General features: G+C 39.2%; 2 protein-coding genes across 9 annotated transcripts in view; both read right to left on the reverse strand.

Moving 5' to 3' along the window:
• mark2b (MAP/microtubule affinity-regulating kinase 2b) overlaps nucleotides 1–1,705 on the reverse strand; it is a 52,374-nt gene extending 50,669 nt beyond the window's left edge. For all 8 annotated transcript variants that reach the window (XM_069671956.1, XM_069671959.1, XM_069671958.1 and 5 more), the window contains exon 1: nucleotides 436–1,705. In XM_069671956.1, the coding sequence (XP_069528057.1) occupies nucleotides 436–486 (51 nt within the window). In that variant the 5' untranslated portion in view covers nucleotides 487–1,705. The remainder of the gene's footprint in view (nucleotides 1–435) is intronic.
• Nucleotides 1,706–6,572: 4,867 nt separating this feature from the next.
• On the reverse strand, nucleotides 6,573–14,060 carry krcp (kelch repeat-containing protein). The gene is made up of 13 exons (XM_069672591.1): nucleotides 13,992–14,060; nucleotides 13,482–13,643; nucleotides 13,239–13,320; nucleotides 12,907–12,966; nucleotides 10,837–11,071; nucleotides 10,555–10,641; nucleotides 10,258–10,389; nucleotides 9,960–10,147; nucleotides 9,673–9,869; nucleotides 9,484–9,578; nucleotides 9,301–9,355; nucleotides 8,916–9,013; nucleotides 6,573–7,466 (listed from the first exon to the last, which is right to left on the reverse strand). Exons 1-13 carry the CDS (start codon nucleotides 14,051–14,053, stop codon nucleotides 7,228–7,230), a joined length of 1,692 nt encoding a protein of 563 aa, XP_069528692.1. The 5' UTR covers nucleotides 14,054–14,060; the 3' UTR covers nucleotides 6,573–7,227.
• Nucleotides 14,061–17,996: the final 3,936 nt, after the last annotated feature.

Below are 17,996 nucleotides of genomic sequence, written 5' to 3' on the forward strand. Positions count from 1 at the left end.
ATAAAGCACTGTCACATGAGCTACGAAATAGTTATGCATTTGGCTACTAGAAAAATGCTTGCCTTCTATACTTTCAAGAATTTGGAAAATATAGAACTGGCTGTCAGGGTTGTCTGTATTGCGACAGGTCAAAGAAATGAAAAGTCAAGTAGGAGGACATGCCCTGACACACAGACTAAACAGAAACCTAAATTTGTTCTTCTGTTCTGCAAGGAGTGGGAAATCCAGTGTGAGTGCGTAGGCAAGCTGGTGAATCACTGCTGTGTGGCAAAGAAAACAAGAGACAGAGAAAGGCAAAGAGAAAACGAGAGACTCGTGAAGGCCAAACTAGGCCTCCCTCCAGAGCAGATATAAAATTTCCAACAAAAGGAAATTCTTTGGGAAAATATCAACCATTAAATTATTTGAATGAATTATCTTAGAGATGCATCTTACCTGCCCGGTCGAATTCTCAATGACTTGCACCAGTGGGTTCCTTGTTGACATTTTTGAAAGACTTGAAGTTGCCAAAAAGGGGAAAGGAGCGGTGAAAAACGAACGATTCTTCAGTGTCTTTTGTGCATTTAAAATCTGTCTTGCTGATGATACACGGAAATTTCCAACAGATGTCCAGTGCTAGCCAGCTAGCAGCACGACAGATAGCCCGTGAATCAACAAGTTGAATCCCACATCAGCGGCTAGCCGAGTTAGCCAGCTAGCTAGAAACTAGCTAGCAGCAACCGCACGTCCCATGTTTGTCAACAAGCACAAAACATGAAAAGGCAAATCCTTACTTATCTTAAGTCTGAGTTTGAAAACATTCACTTCCCAATTAGCATTTATCGGCGTCGATGATTACCAACGAGCTATCACTCTGACGCTGTGACGTTTTGGCCAGCAAGCTACTTGGGCTAGCTTGACGAAAAGTTGGGAAATGGTTGTGTTGAACAAGATATGGTTCCTTTAGGTGGTTAGCATGCTAACCTGAAAGGTTGCTAACTCACGTATGAGGAAGCCCCAACTGTCGCTGAAATCTACAACAAATGTTTTTCCAGTGTCGTTTTCATAATATTATCTCGACGTCTTTTTTCTCTTTAAGTGACAGAGATATTTACTTTCATGTTTGAAACCAGGTCTAGAGTCCACAAACTTTCAGGCCGAAGTTATTCCCGGCGAGGTCTCGACCTTCCCAATTCACACAAAATAATTCAAAATGTTCCCAGTGTGATATCCAGGATAGAGTGTCCTAAAATAAAAGCAGCACCACATAAAATGGTCACATGGCAGGCGAGAAACACCAATTAATTTGTTGCGCTTGCTAACTGGCTTGCGAATATTAGCCAATGTAGCTAGCTAATTCAGTGTTTCTTTCGAAGCAAAGCTAGCTAGTTAGCTTATCCTCCTGCGGCCGCAACGGCGGTGACTGCCACAGAGCAAACCACAAAACTCAAAATCCACGGAAATCACCGGCGCTCTTCCTTGTCTTGCGTGATTGGAATAAGGTCGTTCACCAGTGCTGCAGTGCAGTGTGGCGATATACCAGTTCGTCCTGTCGGTACACCGACTGCTATAATTATTCCCGTGCCCAGCCGAGTGAAGGAGGAATCATCAAGTTGTAAAATCCATTATCGGTAAACCTGGGTTTTCTTGTTGCGAGGTGCGTGTGACGGGCGACAGGGGGAGAGAGGCGAGGAGCTGCGCCCGAATGCAGTCTATGCGCACGATCCTGCCCTGATACCGGAACAAGCTCGCGGCAACATGGCTGCTTGCACCACGACTGAGAGGAATGGGGAGGGAAGGAGTCCGTTCTGCATTCGACTCCACTCGGCTTTCTCCGAGCCTTTACTTGTGTTCGCGATTCCTTCAGGTTTGCAAATGGCAGGTGTAGGGGATTGTGTATGTTCTTCACATCCTGTCAGGGCTCCTTTTTTTTTTTTTACCTTGCTGAAGAATAAACCTCAGATCCCCGGAGGCCCCAGAAGCCCTAGGTTTATTCGTACTCCTACCAGTAAAATACTATATAATCTGGGTCCGGCTTGGTTCAGTTTTTGGGCCTATCTTGTCCAAATAGCTGAGCTCTACATTTTTGCCCTAAAGCAACGAATCAAGTGTATCAATCCATGTTTCTAAAACTATTACTATAGTGAATTTGACTGATGTTACATGTGAATAACCAAAACCAACACCTATCTTACAATGTAATAATGTGTTTTTTTGTGAAGCATTGTTGTCCATTGTCCATGTCCCAGGTTGTATAAAATGATCCATTAGCTGTATTCTTTCAGGGAGGATAGAATTCCTAACTTCACCCCTATGTCTGTTAAGATTTGCATTATTCAAAAACATTTTTGTGCACACGTCTTCTTTTCCCTCTTTGTCTCTTTAAAATTCCCCAGGTGACACACATAGGGTACCTACTGTAGCATATCTCCACAATGAAGTCACATCCCAATTTCCTTTCACCTGTCACACACTTCCCTTTACACACCCGCTAATCTAGTTTTGGAGCAACTCAGGTCATGTCCAAACAAAAGGCAGAACATGCTAACTTCATGGTTGTTGTTTTTTTTGCATTAAGGCATTTATGGAAAAATACACAGAAAACTTTAAACAACCCCTAAGCCTTAAATTGGTTAACCATCAATATCTTGACTATTACTAATTTAGTGATATATTGTACTATTATCAAGTGCTACTCCAATGCAGTTTTAAATTTGCTGCTCAGTAACTGAACTTTGAATCGGAGTTTATGAAATTTTGTAAATAAAAAAAGTAACATTGTTAAAATAGAATTTTACGAAATAAAAGTCAAGAAATAAACACATACGATTTTTTTTATGGTTAAATAACTATGGTGTGTTTTATGTAATTTGTTATAGTCGCATACAAAGGAACTGATAGTAAATTATAGTGCCTTGCTCACAGGCAGGATGATCTTTGCTTACACTGAGGGTTCTATATCCCCATCCTTTTTACCTGGATTTATCTGTAGCCATAGCTAATTATTAAACTTTACTCTGCTATATTTGAATTATGTTCCTTATTGCAATCACAGCTGTGAAAATAGTGTCATCTGTAAATATGTACCAATAAGTGTGACTGTGAGATGCTGACAGCTGGCATAGACATTTTCAAGTTACTTAGCAACAGCCATGGACTGATGAAGATAATATGGCTGCCATTGCAAGTGGTGATGTCTGAAGTGAGTTCTGCATAGAGTGGTCACAATACCAGATATTCACCATACACACAATGCAAGATTGTTATGGGGAAAATAAAAAAGGAATCAGCAAATGAAGGCTTGTGAGAGGCTTGTTAGTAATGACTGGGAAAGCTTCCAACTGGCAGGATTTCCCGATGAATCAAGGGAAAAATCACATCGCTGATGATGGATGGAGTATTCTCAGGGGAATTACAGGAGACAAACACTTCTGTTTTCAGGACACAAAAACTGTTTCCAAATCATTAACAGCCTTGTTACTGTATTGCTGGGCCTCTATTGTAACTTATCTATCATACATCTAAACCAAACGGACACATTTAACAGAATATTGTCTTTATTTCTTTTTCAGGCTATTGGAGCATGTCCAATTTGATGTTGGATCACAGGAAATCGGATGTTGCATGCATTGCACAGTGTTCTGTGACTTGCAGTCTGTGGAAAATGTTAGAAAATATCACAACAAGTCAAGATAATGGCCACATGAACTCACTGACTCTACATTTTTTAAGGAATTTACATGAGCAAAGAAAGAGTGTGGTTTGTTGCTGGGGAAAATGTGCTTCAGTGTCGCCATCTGCAGGATACCTGACTATATTACAGGGTATGATCTATCTATCTATCTATCTATCTATCTATCTATCTGTCTGTCTGTCTGTCTGTCTGTTTGTCTGTCTGTCTGTCTATCTAGCTATCAAAATCCCACAGACTATCCTGACACAATTTCATGCTGTGTGTCCCATTAAAATTTGGATGACAATGATTTTTTGGCTGCCATGATGCTGTTTAGTTTCGGGGGAGAGATGACTCTCTAGGTAGGAGGTTGAACTGCAGAATGTTAATTGCAGCTGATTTGATGGTATTTTAAGTTTCATTGGATGAACATTAAAACACATATCAGCCTTTTTATCTCCGGTGTCCTATTTCAGGGTGCCAAATATTTCTGGCTAAGGTGAGGCCGTAATAAGAGTTATTTTTAATATGTAGCCAATCATTTTCCCTTTAGAGACTGGCATCTCATACACATCAACAGACTGCTGATACATTTGAGTCAGGTTGTCTGTCCAGGCTTTTTGCATTTCAGTTCGACTAACTAGAATCTAGCTCAGCCCTAGTAACTCTTTGGCAAGATGCAGATCTCGGTTACTGTGACATCCAATTAAAAAAGCATTGAAATCATGTTGCCACATGTATGATCTAAATGGACTGAAGCATGAGCCACCAAGCTGTTACCAGTGATTTCAATTACAGTAAGCCAGTTATTAGTCAAAGTTTTGAAGAACTTTAAGCAATTTTTAAGCAAAATTGTACACATTTTCAGAAGCAGAAATCAGCACAGGAATGCATGTTTTTCTGAATGACAAAAATAAATTATTTTGCTGACACACGTTAAGAATCTGGTAATAAAGGTATGCAACTCTCACCACTTTTTTTTGTGTATGAAGATACCTTTTTACAGGGGAATCCACATTATTATTATTACTATACTGTGTTAAAGGCTCTTTTTATTATTACGGTGTCTTTCTTTTTCTTCTATACAAGCAACTTAAATTAAAATTCTGGCCATAACATAGGTACCGTAATAAATCCTTGGAGTTGAGCCAACTGTAATGACTTGTCTTAATAGATGTTAATTAGAGGTGGGTGTAATGTGGAAAAAATCCTCACACAGCAGTTAATGTGCACACATTTCATCAAATAAAAAATAAAAAGATAAAATAACCAGTACAGCGGCCCAGAACTGACCCACCGATGCTGATTACACTTCTGTTAGCATAACCTATAGTCTTATATTTCTAGCTCTGCCCACCTGTCAGTTAGAACTGAAGAAGCCTTTCGGATGAGAGGTGAAACGTCTTCAAGAACTTCAACCAAATCCAGTTGCCTTTTGGATTAAGCTTAGAAGCAAAGGTGTATTTAATTATTCTGGCTAATGAGGTTAAATGTGGGTGGAGCTATGTTCTATGAAGTGATGTCACCAAACTTAATGAACCATAATTCCCGAGTTCTATGTCTTGCATGAAAGTCTATTCAAACAAAAAACATTTTGATATGGTTCAAAGTGTGATATGACCTCCAGTCTAAACTCTGCTTTAGGCCACCACTCCAGTAATATTGCGTACTCAAAATTTTATCATCAATTAGAAGGAGCACCTTGCCTTGATAAAGCTAGTTCTGGACAGGGAGCTTATTATTCATAAGATATTATTAACAGAACCCCCCAAAAAATCTAATAGGAACGGATACAAATTTGTGCTGAGACAACATGTACCGGACATGATTACAGAAGAATGGACAAGCCATAGAACCTGAGGGGGTAGAGTACACACAGTGTGAATGTTCAGTAAAAGGATCGTCTTTTTTTTGCCTTATTCATGGCTTATCTGTATAAAAGGGTGACAATCCTAACTTAACCTGGCAATTTAGTAGGTGGTGAGTCACAGCGTGGGCAAAATTAGTCAAGTAAGAAGCAAAGCCAGAAATAGGCCGAATCTGTACAGACTGTGCTGAGTGCAACATGATGTACCTTGGTACCAAGAGAACTGAAATCCGATTAAGTACAGTGCATATTTTATGACTTGCAGTGAAAGAATCAAGTGGGAAAAGGCCTGTAACCACACCAAAATGGTTTGTTTTTGGATTCATATTTTAAGGAAACTATGGTTGGTATGAGTTAAAACTAGCAGCCAGCAACTGAATTCTAGTAGGATATGAAACAAAGCTTTTTTTCATTTGTATTTGCTGGTAAGATGTTCTGCGTTAGCTCTATCATGTGTTAGTTCTTATCTGCATCCATGCTGTATGAATCTAAAACACTTATTAAGTATGTCCGTCCTACTGCCTTGTCAAGATCTAGTGTCTCAAATATGATGATGATTCCTCTATAAATCAACTGCAACTGTAGAATTAATTGCATGTCAAGTTTTATATCATTGTGACCCAGTTTATATAATCTGATCTCTGCTCCATGCACTGAAAAGACCGGAAAACATTTCATGTGCTGCTTGTTATACAGGTTATAAGCAGACTGACTGGATGTTAGACTCCTGTAGCTAGTAAGGTTGGCAATATAATCAAATGAAATATTGAAGTAAAAAAAACTGCCAGTGATGACATTATCATTAGCCATTTAGCAGAAAGGAAGAAGATCCCTCTTGAGCTCCACTAATCTCTTATTAAAAATGTTTCCATTTAGCTCGGGCTCTTTGAAGATAAAACAGTGATGTTATTAAAGGGCCTTTCCCATTAGTTTGGAACCACTTGGTATGAAGTATACTTCACAGTTTAATGTCAGACTAAAACAGAGGTTAATTACTCTGCAAATGGAAGAGGTTAGTTAAGTTGACTTTAAGTGGGTTTAACTGCATCACATTTGCACATGGGGATCTTTGTTCATGAGTTTAGCAGAAATGCTATCCATCAAGGAAGATCCTAGCTTAGAGAAAGTGTAGGAAATCAAAATGTTTATTAATAGAAGACAGAAGACAAGTGCAAAACTAAACAGCATAGGAACATTAATTGAGATTCTTTTTTTTACAGCCCGAGCAAAAGTTTGATGATGATGATAAAACAATACCATGATTTTGAGCATAATGAAGCACAGTTGATGCACTTACAGCTATACAAAGGGAACATTAACAACACTATCAAGGCCAAAAGAAATTGAAAATTGTAAGTATACCTGAGGAAAACACTTGAAAAGCTTGAAATGATGTACATAATAAATGTCCATTTGACTAAAATATCATTCATTGGTATTATTAATATGCATCCTTAATTAGAATCTGAGGAGCTCTCATTTTCCTGTTTTGCAGCACATGAAAATGGCAGTTGAACCTTGAAGATCAATATCAAAGAAATGTCAAATTGTACTGCTGCCATAGTAAATGTTTAAAAGCTTAAAAACAGTAGAACCATAATGAAACCAAGACAAACTTTAGGAATATAAATAATAAAGAGTCTGCGGGGGTGTTTAAATAGCTTCAAATGCTGTCAGGGAGTGAGGATTCACCTCTGACTCACTCTCTTTAAATAGCAGCGAGCAATTCCTCCACAGTGACAGTTGTCAGGTCGGAGTAGAAGTTGCCTTCATTGTCTCCACCTCCAAACACCAGCAAGGTTCTTCCGAATGATCCTGAGTTCTGAACTACATCTTCATCCTCCTCTGAGAAACGGTAGTGACTGTCTGTCTCCATGGTGATGATGGAGTGTCCTGCCCTGGGGATGGAGAGCTGAGGGAGGGCCACCTCTGTCCAGCTGTTGGTGTCTTTAGAAATAAAACAGACAGAAGTGATTAAGTTAATAATGTCAAGTTTAAAAGGTTACAAGTATAATAACCTTAACCACAGTTTGTGAGGCTGCAGAGCTGTGTGTCTGACTGTGTGGTGAGCAACATCTGGGCCCCTCAGGGAACTGTTTTATCTCCCTTCCTCTTCACCACCTTCACATCAGACTTTCAATAAAACCCCAACTCATGTCATTTACAAAAATTCTCTGATGACACCGCCATTGTGGGGTGTATTGAGGGTGGAGAGGAGGAAGAGTATAAGGGCCTGGCAGAGCCGTTTGTGAGGTTGTGAGGGGAAAATCATCTGCAGCTTAAGGTGGGGAAAACTCCATCTCCAGTCGGCATCAATGGGAGTGACGAGGAGATTGTCAGGTTCTACAGGTACCTGGGTGCTACCTGGATGAAAGACTGGAGTGGTCCACCAACACTCTGTCTACAGGAAGGGCCTGAGCTCGCTTTACTTCCTGAGGAGGCTCAGGTCCTTGAATGTTTTCAGCAAAATGCTCAACATGTTTTATCAGTGTGTTGTTGCAAGCACAATCTTATTTGCTTTTGTGTCTGAGGTGCAGGCATCACAGCAAAGGACGCCTGAATTAACTGATTAAGAACGCCGAGTCTGTTGTGGGCCTGCAGCTCGTCAGACAGGAAGAGGTGGTTGAGACCAGAATATTGGAGAAGCTGTTCACTATTGTGGACAATGACTCCCACCCTCTCTATAACATGCTGGATAATCTTCAGAGCAGTTTTAGCCACCGACTCCTCCATCCCTGCTGTTCCACAGAAAGATACAGGAGGTCTTTCCTACCTACCTCAATCAGGCTGTACAAGACATCTGCACATGCCAAACCTACAGCCACTGATCTGGAATAAATATTTTTGCACTTTTTGCTCTGACTTTTTTGTGTATCTGACTTGAAAACTTTAATGTGTGAATATAAAGTGTATTTACTATTACCTATTAGGCTGTGTTATGTTTGAATTATCTTTTTTATATTACAAATATATCCTATTCTATTGCATCGTATCTTGTATATCATATTATAACAATAAATATAGATAATATAGATTGATCTTTTATCCTTTTTTCACAATAAAATAAAAATATTTTTACAGTTTACTGTTGTTCAGACTAAACAAGCAACCTAGAAATGGACATTTTATTCCTTTTATAAGATATTTAAGAGAACACAGGATTAAGTGAAAAATATTAATAGGCAGATTAATCCCCATTACTTTTTTATAACAGATGTAATTAAGTCTTTTTGCTTTCAAAAGAGGGACAACTACTTGCGTGTACTTGAAGAAGTCTGCATTTGTAATAACAAAGATTCTCCTGAAAATCTACAACCAGAGAGTCTAACAAGGCTTTTTCTCAGAATGTGCATTTTACCTGTGTGTATTTGTGCATCATTGTAACATGCCTCATACCTATATCGAAGATGAAGGTGTCACTGAGAGCGTTGTTTCCGTTGTAACCTCCGTGGATCAGGAACTTGGTGTCAGAGAGTACAGCACTACCGTGCCAACTGAAACACACACGAACACACCTATTATTAAACAACGCAAAAACTGCCGCAGATGAGACTTGCTATGTTTTTTGTCAGTGCTGATCAAATTTACGAGTTTGGTACAGACTCCAAGAAGATTTTCATGTAGAAAATTTTATTTTGAATAAATATTTATTTGAATGAATAAAAAAAGTCTTAAACTACCAAAAGTTTGGGGTAAATCAAGAACTAGATGGTTTTTGATAATCTGTTCAATTTCTAGCTGTAGCTACAACTACATTCGCTTGTGTGTGTAGCGTGTGCACCTTCGAGGAGAGGGGGCTTTCCCAGTTGTTTTAACAGCAGAAAACTCCATCAGACCTGGAAAACAAAAAATATTCATTACACCTCTATCCTGATACATGTGTCCTCTGTTTGTACAGTTATGCACAGGTGTGTTTGCATGAAACCAACAATTTCCTATCAGTAAAAGCTGGTGTGTGGCTTACCGAGGTCCAACATGTACATGTCATTGTAGCAGACAGGAGTGTCCCATCCACCAAATACATAGATCTTCCTCTCCTGCATCACACATGCGGAGTGACTGGATGACAAACAAATAGGGAAAATTGGAGTGATTCTATTTTTCTACAATTGTGTGTGAAAGAAGGACTTACATTTGGATCAAACCATCTTACCCTGAGCGGGAGGAGGGTGTGTCACCAGTTACAATAGGCTGGTACCAGATGGAGAGGTTAGGATCAAAGATGTACAGCAAGTCGCTGCAGCCGTCTGGCTCAGGGTTTGGACGGGGAAACACCCCTCCTAGCACGAACAGCTCCCCTCGAAACATACTGCAGCTGTGGTAGGCCAGAGGAGGAACCTTACCTTGGGCCTGAAGGAGGCAAGAGAAGGGAGGAGGATGTGAAGGAAGAGGGCGAGCAGCAAATGGAAACAAGAAAACAAAAAAAACAAACACACATACTTCAACCATGGTCCACTTCCAGCTCTGTGTGTCAAGGATGTGAACGTCATTGAACCACTTCTTGTTCTTGGAGCCTCCAAACACAAAGATCCGCCTGGAGTCAGGGTCGTAGATGGCTGTGTGGCCGATCCTGGCCTCTGGTGTTGGACCCTCTGCCAGAGTCTCCGCTGCAACCCAAGACACATCCTCTGTGGACAGAGACAAAAATACTCATTCTAAAATAGTCCCAACAGGAAAGTAAAACCCCCTTAAACACAATTCTTACTGGAGACTAATACAAAACAGATGCTTAACTGACCTGTGCAGAGCTTCCACATGGGATCTTTGCAGAACTGCATCCTGGCTCCCTGCCCTCCAATCAAAATAGCTGTCTGAGCATCAATAGGACACAGAGTCTGACCCCAGCGACCTGATGGGCTGAGCAATGGGGCTGCAGGAAGACAAGAGACTTGAGAAACTCAACAGAATAGAAAACATTATTACCTGAACTCAGGTAGGCGATGTACATCAAAGTACCAGCCATGGAACTGAAAAATGAATCAATAACGATAAGAAAACAGCTAAAATGGTATGTTATGTGTATGCACGAACTCACCGGTCTGTGTGGGAGTCTTGGCCTGCCTACTCTTCGTCCTGGCTGCACTCTGAGGAGGCGTTCTTCCCACAATCCCCTGTGCTTCTACTGCTCCATTAGCAGAAGAGAGGAGACAGGGAAGGAGATTTTAGAGAAGAAACTGCACACAAGAAATGCTTTACTCCTTCAAACCGAGCCACTGTCGTGTTTAAGCGCTGATTATTATTAGCTCTGGCTCACACACAAAAAATACTGTTTTCTCCCCAAATATTAGTAAATCTCTAAACATGCTGCCTCTCTCACCTGTTGCCTTTAGCTTTGTTGCATCTCCTCCACTACTGAACAGCTTCTGCCCGCCCTTGGTTTGACCTTTGCCCTTTCGCACAGGTGTGGTCTTCTCCACAGTGCCACCATTTGGACACAGGTTCTCTTCTTCCCCTCTCTTGATCATCTTATTCTCGTCAGCCTCTTCCTCTAACAGTCGCTCTCTCTTCCTTTTGCCATTCAGCTCCCGGGCTGCGAGGGGAGCCACAGTATCCTGGGAGGGCCAAAACAGTCTTTGTCATTAATTATTCACCAGAACGCATGCTCTTAAATATGATTTCATAAGTAAACAGTTCACAGAGATGAGATGTTATAAAACAGCACTCAATAATGTATATTGTATCTGTGTGTCAGATTTTAGATCAACATTCAATAGCCATAACTGAAAAACATTTTTGTAGGCAAACAAGATCAACCAATATCTCTTCAGAGATAATACTCAATTGACCAAAATGCAATGCTGCAAGACAAGCCTTTAAGGGAACATGATACTTTGTATTTTAAGTGAAAAATTCTCACTCTGCTCTAGGTTTGCTTTTTCTGTGCTGCTCAGAAAAATGAATTAGTCTCCTGGCAATGATATACCCACTAAAATCCATTCCTGCCTTGAAATAGCTTAGGTGCCACTGCCTTAAAATCTCCAGCCACGCCATCACACCTCACCTCTGGACCTCAAGTCCATGTATCAGAGTTGTATTGTATGTATAAATATTAAGCTAATAGATAGCTACTGTAACATAAAGCTACATCCTGATCACCAAGTTAAGGTGAACCTAAAGATAATAGTACGCAGCAAAAATAAGAATAAGAATTCAGAATAAATAGGTTGTCTTTACATTAGAGCAAAAAGCAACAGCAACACTGACCTGCAGATAAGAGTTAAGAGAGGAATGAGGAATTTACTGATCTTAAAACTTTAAAAGTGAACATATTTATTAGACCACTAAATGCAGTGCCAATATCTTTGTTAATTTCTTACGTGACAAATGCACATTGTAGAGCTCTTCAACTTTAAACTTGATACAGAATATCTAAACATTACACGAAATTAAATGTATGTATGATACTTTCCAACAATGTGGGTTATGCTGAAATCACATCCGTTTTATGCCAAGACCAAACATTTTCTAGATAAAAATTATCTAATAAATAAATCATTTTTGACTGCAATAGCAGCAGCATAAAAACAGACCGGTCAGCAAATTATAATAAGCATAAAATAGAATTCAAATTTAATGAAGCTGTTAAGCCTTTGAATAATCTGCTGTGTAAAATTGAGTCTGAAGCAAATAGAGAAAAAAACAGACAATAAGTGGGGGACTCGCATTTTTTGCTTCACCAACTATGTTTGCAAACTGCATATGCTGCTGTAGCCATATGGCTTCGTTCAGTTTCATAACTGACATTGGGTTTAATACATAATACATAATACATATATATATATATATATATATACACATATTTATATATATATATTCTCTTAGCTGAGAATCCATATTGCTTACAGACAATATAGTCAGAAAAAGAAAAAATTAAAAGACAGCATTATTTTTTTTCTCAGCTGATTTCAATCTGAAATTCTCCGCTGGAGAATGTTAGTTGTGCATCATAAGCTACCAATCCAGCCAGGTTAAAACAGAGCCAGCTTCATAATACTGAAAACTCTCGCTTAAGGCTCAACATACCATGCTAACCGGCTAATCTTGCTTCGTGGTACATTCCTCTGACCGTTACTAAACCCAAAGGGCTGCTGTAGCACCACTTTGCATGTTTATAGCAGTGATTCTTTAGATATATGACTAATGCCTGTCGGAATCCATGTTTTTAAGACTGGCATTGGTATACTGCAGCAGCAGAAATGCTTACCAGTGGCTCTTGGCTATTATTTCTTGCATCATATGGAAAAAAGCACACTTTGACAAATGATTTTCATGGTAGGGTTTTTTTGTTGTTGTATGTTCACTTTAAAAAAAAAAACAAGGTTGTGATGTCCAAATGGCTTATTTCCAAATCAAGTCTAACATATAAAATATCCTCTTAACAGATTACCTTTGGTGTGTATTCTGTCACAGCCAGCATGAGCTCAGGTTCTGACCAATCTTCTTTTACCTGGGGAAAATAATAGATACAAGACTTATGAATCCTTGTGTGAGAGCAGACTTATAGGTTTTACACTGTGTTCACTTTTTATTAATAATGAAGAAAAAAATTTGCCAACCATTTTACCCTGAAATTAAATTGATATTCTGACTAACTGCCAAGGGAACACTGGGTTATGTTTCAAAATGCATGGTCTCATAGTTTGTCTGTTAGCTGAAAAAACTGAATAATCTCTGGCCACGACCATGCAATTTAGCCCTGAATCTTTAAGTTTAATTTACCAGTTTTCCTCCTTCCAGGGTGACATTGAGTATGACATTGTCTGTCCATGTCTCCTCTTCCCACTGCTCCCATGACAGGCACCTGAGGGACAGAACATGTATTCAGTGAAAGGGTTCTCATTAAATCATATTATTTATGTGTCAGACGTCGACCGTACATGCATCCGAACACAACCAACTTTTACAGAATAAATAAGACGTCAAATCCCCTTATAACATAAACATGATAGTATAATAGCCTACTTGTTATATGGAGTGAGCTTTCCGATAGTTATAGGCATCCGCTCAGCATCGTTGAGCTCTGCGTTGACGCAGATCCTCTCACCCCACGGTCCGCTGCTGAACAGCACCACCTGGCGGACACTGGGAGGAACCGCGACAGCCGCTCTACACGAACCTTCAGTACTGACACGGAATAAAAAGACAAATAAATAAAGAACGCTATAATGACGTTACTGGTCTCAGTTGACATCCAGAAAAACAGGAACAAGAACATAAAAAAAATTATTAGTATACTATTTCTTAATACCAGACCCTAATCGATGTGTTATTCTTTATAAACACAACTAGGTTAAAGAGGCGCCAACGAGGAGCCGCATATAAAGGTTCTTGACATGCATTGCTTTCACAAATGGAAACGGTATTTAAATAGCAACGCTTGTTGTTGTGTTGTGGTAGAAACTCTGTTCAAAGTTGAGAAGCTTGCTAAATTAGCGATACTGGTAACATATTCACCGTTTTAACTTAGGTTACCTTAGAAGCCTTTGAGGCGGGCCGTTTACTCCAAAAACCGCATAAATCCCAAAATCGTCCATCTTTGCGTTTTCCTCCAGCAAAGGCTTTTATTCTCACACCACTTTCTGCTGTCCTTCTTTATTTTAAATATCGAAATAACGATATCGCTTCTGTCTTGCTCGCCACAACATCTCCCGCCACAGATGTGTGTACAAATTCTAAACTCCGCGCGAGTTCTAGGGAAAAGATTGTGAGCGCGTGTTTTATCGATGAGAGTATCTGGACGGGTGGAGTCTTCCATATTGAAAGTGCCTCAGAAGTAGAACTCCGCCCATGCAGGACACGTCGATAATTTATCAAGCACAACTCAGGCTGCAACTCACATTTCGTCATCCAATCATAAGCCTGCATTAAGCATCGACGCCAGACGTAACAAAAGCTGCGTTCAATAACACTTGTAACCAGTTTTAGATTGCGAGCTGTCTAGCTAGAGTCATACAGTCATTGGCTAGAATACAAACTAGAGGGTGATCGAATGATAAATAAAAGTTCAAATCATATACACTAAATACACATTTCAAATGTATGACTATGGCTGGATAATTACACTGGACAGCAGCACAAATAAGATTATATAGTATATGTATGAAAATACAAATAATACATAGGCCTACAGTTTAGGCCTAGTACAAATGCTCACTGTAAATATTATAATAAATAATGATAAGTGTAAGTATTATAAAATATGACCTTAAGGAGGGATATGTGACAATTGATTTATGTTATCTAATTAGTATGCAGCTAATGATTTCAGATGGCTACATTCAAAGTCAAGTCAGCTGGACTAGAAGTATGACAAATACAGAGTGTTTTAAGCGAACAAAAACATGCTCTACCTAAAAAGAAAAAAGAAAACACGTGAAGTGTATGCAATAGGCTCATAGCATGCAATCAGGTACATTGCATATGCCTGGTTCATGTCATTTTTATGCAAATCTATATTACATCCCTCAAGCAAAGTGTTTACGAAAGCAAGGGCTTTTCAAATGAACCCTCAACTCCAGGCAAATGTTTTGAATAAACCAAGCTGCCTTCACAGCACTACTCTGACTGCACACCAAAAGGTTTGTTTCTGATTCTTTGTACTTGTACATTTAGAGATAATATGTCATTCACAAATTATCCATCTCCATTTTCTAGATTCTCATTATCTGTCTCTCTGTATCTTTCCCTTGCAGTATGAAAGGATCTGCTGGAAACTATACCTCCACAGCTTCAGGGTATTTCTGGGCAGAGTGTGATACATATGAAGATGGACCTTCGACAGGCCTTGTCATCCTCTTTGCCACATACACATTTGAATTCCTTGTCGGTGCCCCATCAAACACTTGGCTTATCTGTCACATCCACAAAAAAAGGTAAATATTTAGTTAAAGTGATACAGCATGTACAGCAAATGTGTTAACTGAACTAGTTTAAGAATCAAAAATAGCATAAAACACATTAAAACATTTTACATTTAGCATCATGGTGGAAACTTCTCTTCCTTGTTACCGGTTTTGTAAATTTTTCATTTTTTGTTTTGCCGTAGCTTTCTTAATCATTTACTTAATTCAAAGGTCAGAGGTAAGCGGTGTCCTCCCTGCAGACTTCTTCCCCCTCCACCTGGCAATGACCCAGCTTATCTTCTACCTGATTTTGCCTGTGTTCACGGTCAATCATTATCTGTGGCAGAGTGACAATGTGTTAACTATGGTAACGTTCCTGAACGCGATGATCATGATTATGAAGCCACTGCTCCACTGTCTGATTTGTGTGGAGAGGTACATGGCTGTGGTGCGACCCCTCGACTATCTACGGTAAAAGCACACACCATGTTTATGTAAAATAACGCCAGAAAAATAGTGACAGTAAAAAAAAAGCATGTTTGCTGGTTGTGGCGTAAGTCAGCTTTGATCTCTGACATAATAAGAATTTTTAAGGTGGTTGTCTTTATGTTTGACTCTCTCCTCTTCATCCCTAACTCCTTCCTGTCCTTTCAGGTTTAAAGGACGGCAGTACAGATGGGGATGTTTAGGTGCTGCATGGTGCATTTACATCATCATGACTTCAGTTGCTCTTTTTGATCGCTCCTCCACCACAGCATGTGTGTTGATCCTTCCTGTTCTAGTCATAGACACCTTTTGCAGCCTGTCTGTTCTCAGAAAATTAAGGAGATCTCCACCTGGGGACAGACATATGATGGAGCAGAGAAAGAAAACAAAAGGGGAGAAGAAAGTGAAGACTCACAAAAACAGGAGTCCTGTGGTGAATACTGAGGAGGGAAAACAAGGGCAAAGCAGAGGAAAAGAAAAAAGGACAGAGGCGATGATGAAGAAAATGGGGAGCAGTCAGCCAAAGGTTAAAGGAGAGATGAATTCCATGAAGAAGAAAGCATTCAACACTATTGTCATCATCCAGGCTGTGCTCACACTCAACTGCCTCCCTTTCATAATCATCTTGTTTATGGATGGACGAGTTCCAGCTCGAAAACTCAAGTGTCAGTATGAGTCCTTAGCTTTAGCTGCTGCAGCTGGCTTTGGCTACCTGCAGCCTCTGCTTTACCTGCATAAACTGGGCAGGCTGCCATGTATGAGGTCACAAAGCACCTAGTTCAACAACTATTGCATCAATACAGCACTATATATATATAATACACACTGCTTTGATCAAAATGTGTTTTCAAAGGTTTGTGGAAAATGTATCCTCTAGACTAGATGATGACAGGACACACACACATACACAGAATGAATTATGGTTTTTGTTGGCTTAATTTGAAATTACAACGCTCTATAAAACCGATTTAATCTATGTATTTATTGTATGTATCGAAACTTGGGCCCTTGTACATATAATCTGTAATCTCCAATATTTTCGTTTACAGAGTTTGTTTAATCGTAGGGTTACATTCAGTGTGCTCTTGTAATTGAATCTCTGCAGTCTAAAGGGACAATAAAAAGGAGTTTATACACCCACACAGTTTTAAGGCTGGAAATATGGTTTTATGAAGCATAAATATCTCTATATGGGATGATGAAGTTAAAAAGTTCAAAAAAAGATCCAACTGGTGCAACAGACACTCAGTGTTATACAGGACCGAACTGTGTCCATTTTCATTCTGATAAAAGATCTTAACATTTTGACCTCTGCGGTTTTACACAAACTCAAACGATAGCGCCAATTTGGTGGTTATGACTTGCCATTGCCAAAAACGATTGCAATTTAATTAATAGTAATTAATAAGGTACAGAGAAGGAAAAACATTCCTGAAAACTTTCAATTTCAGATATAAACACACAAAACCAATTATATGATTTAATGAAACGTACAATCTCATCCCTTTAAATGCACAGCACAGCTGAACCATTATACATATAGAAATGGAAATTTTCAGAGCATACTGCTGCATGTACTGTTTCGTTTGCATCATGGTATGCAAAGTCACAGACTGCATGCCCAATATACCATGTTAATGGGTAGTGACAGGGAAATTATGTCACATGAAGTTTGTCTGTGTCTGAGCATATTTGTTTGATGATGACAACTTTCGAAAGCAATGCTTTCCACAGTGCGACAACCGTGTCCTTTAGACAGAGTTTCCCTAAAATAATGTAACCTTCATAAAACTGAAGCATTGGCAGCAATGAATTTGTTTGACAAAAATAACTTGCAGGAGCTTTTAAAAGATACATAGATACAGTAAACATTTGACTAACGACTACGGTGAATATGATAACCATTAGTAGTCTTTGTTCAATTCATTTAGACATAACCAGATCAGACATTTAATATTAATGATTCATATCAATAAATTGTGAAGACACAACAACAGACCAATAAATAAATGAAAAGAAAAAATAAATGTGTATGATACAATAAACTGTTAGAGTTTATGCCACAATTTATTGGTCATCCATACTTTTACAGAGTTTATTTATATGACTGTTTATGTCAAAATGTCCTATACTCACACGACAGAAGCTT

Source organism: Semicossyphus pulcher, unplaced genomic scaffold (assembly GCF_022749685.1).
Source record: "Semicossyphus pulcher isolate SPU_LCO1_2020_fin unplaced genomic scaffold, fSemPul1.0.p SCAF_21, whole genome shotgun sequence".
NCBI lineage: Eukaryota > Metazoa > Chordata > Actinopteri > Labriformes > Labridae > Semicossyphus > Semicossyphus pulcher.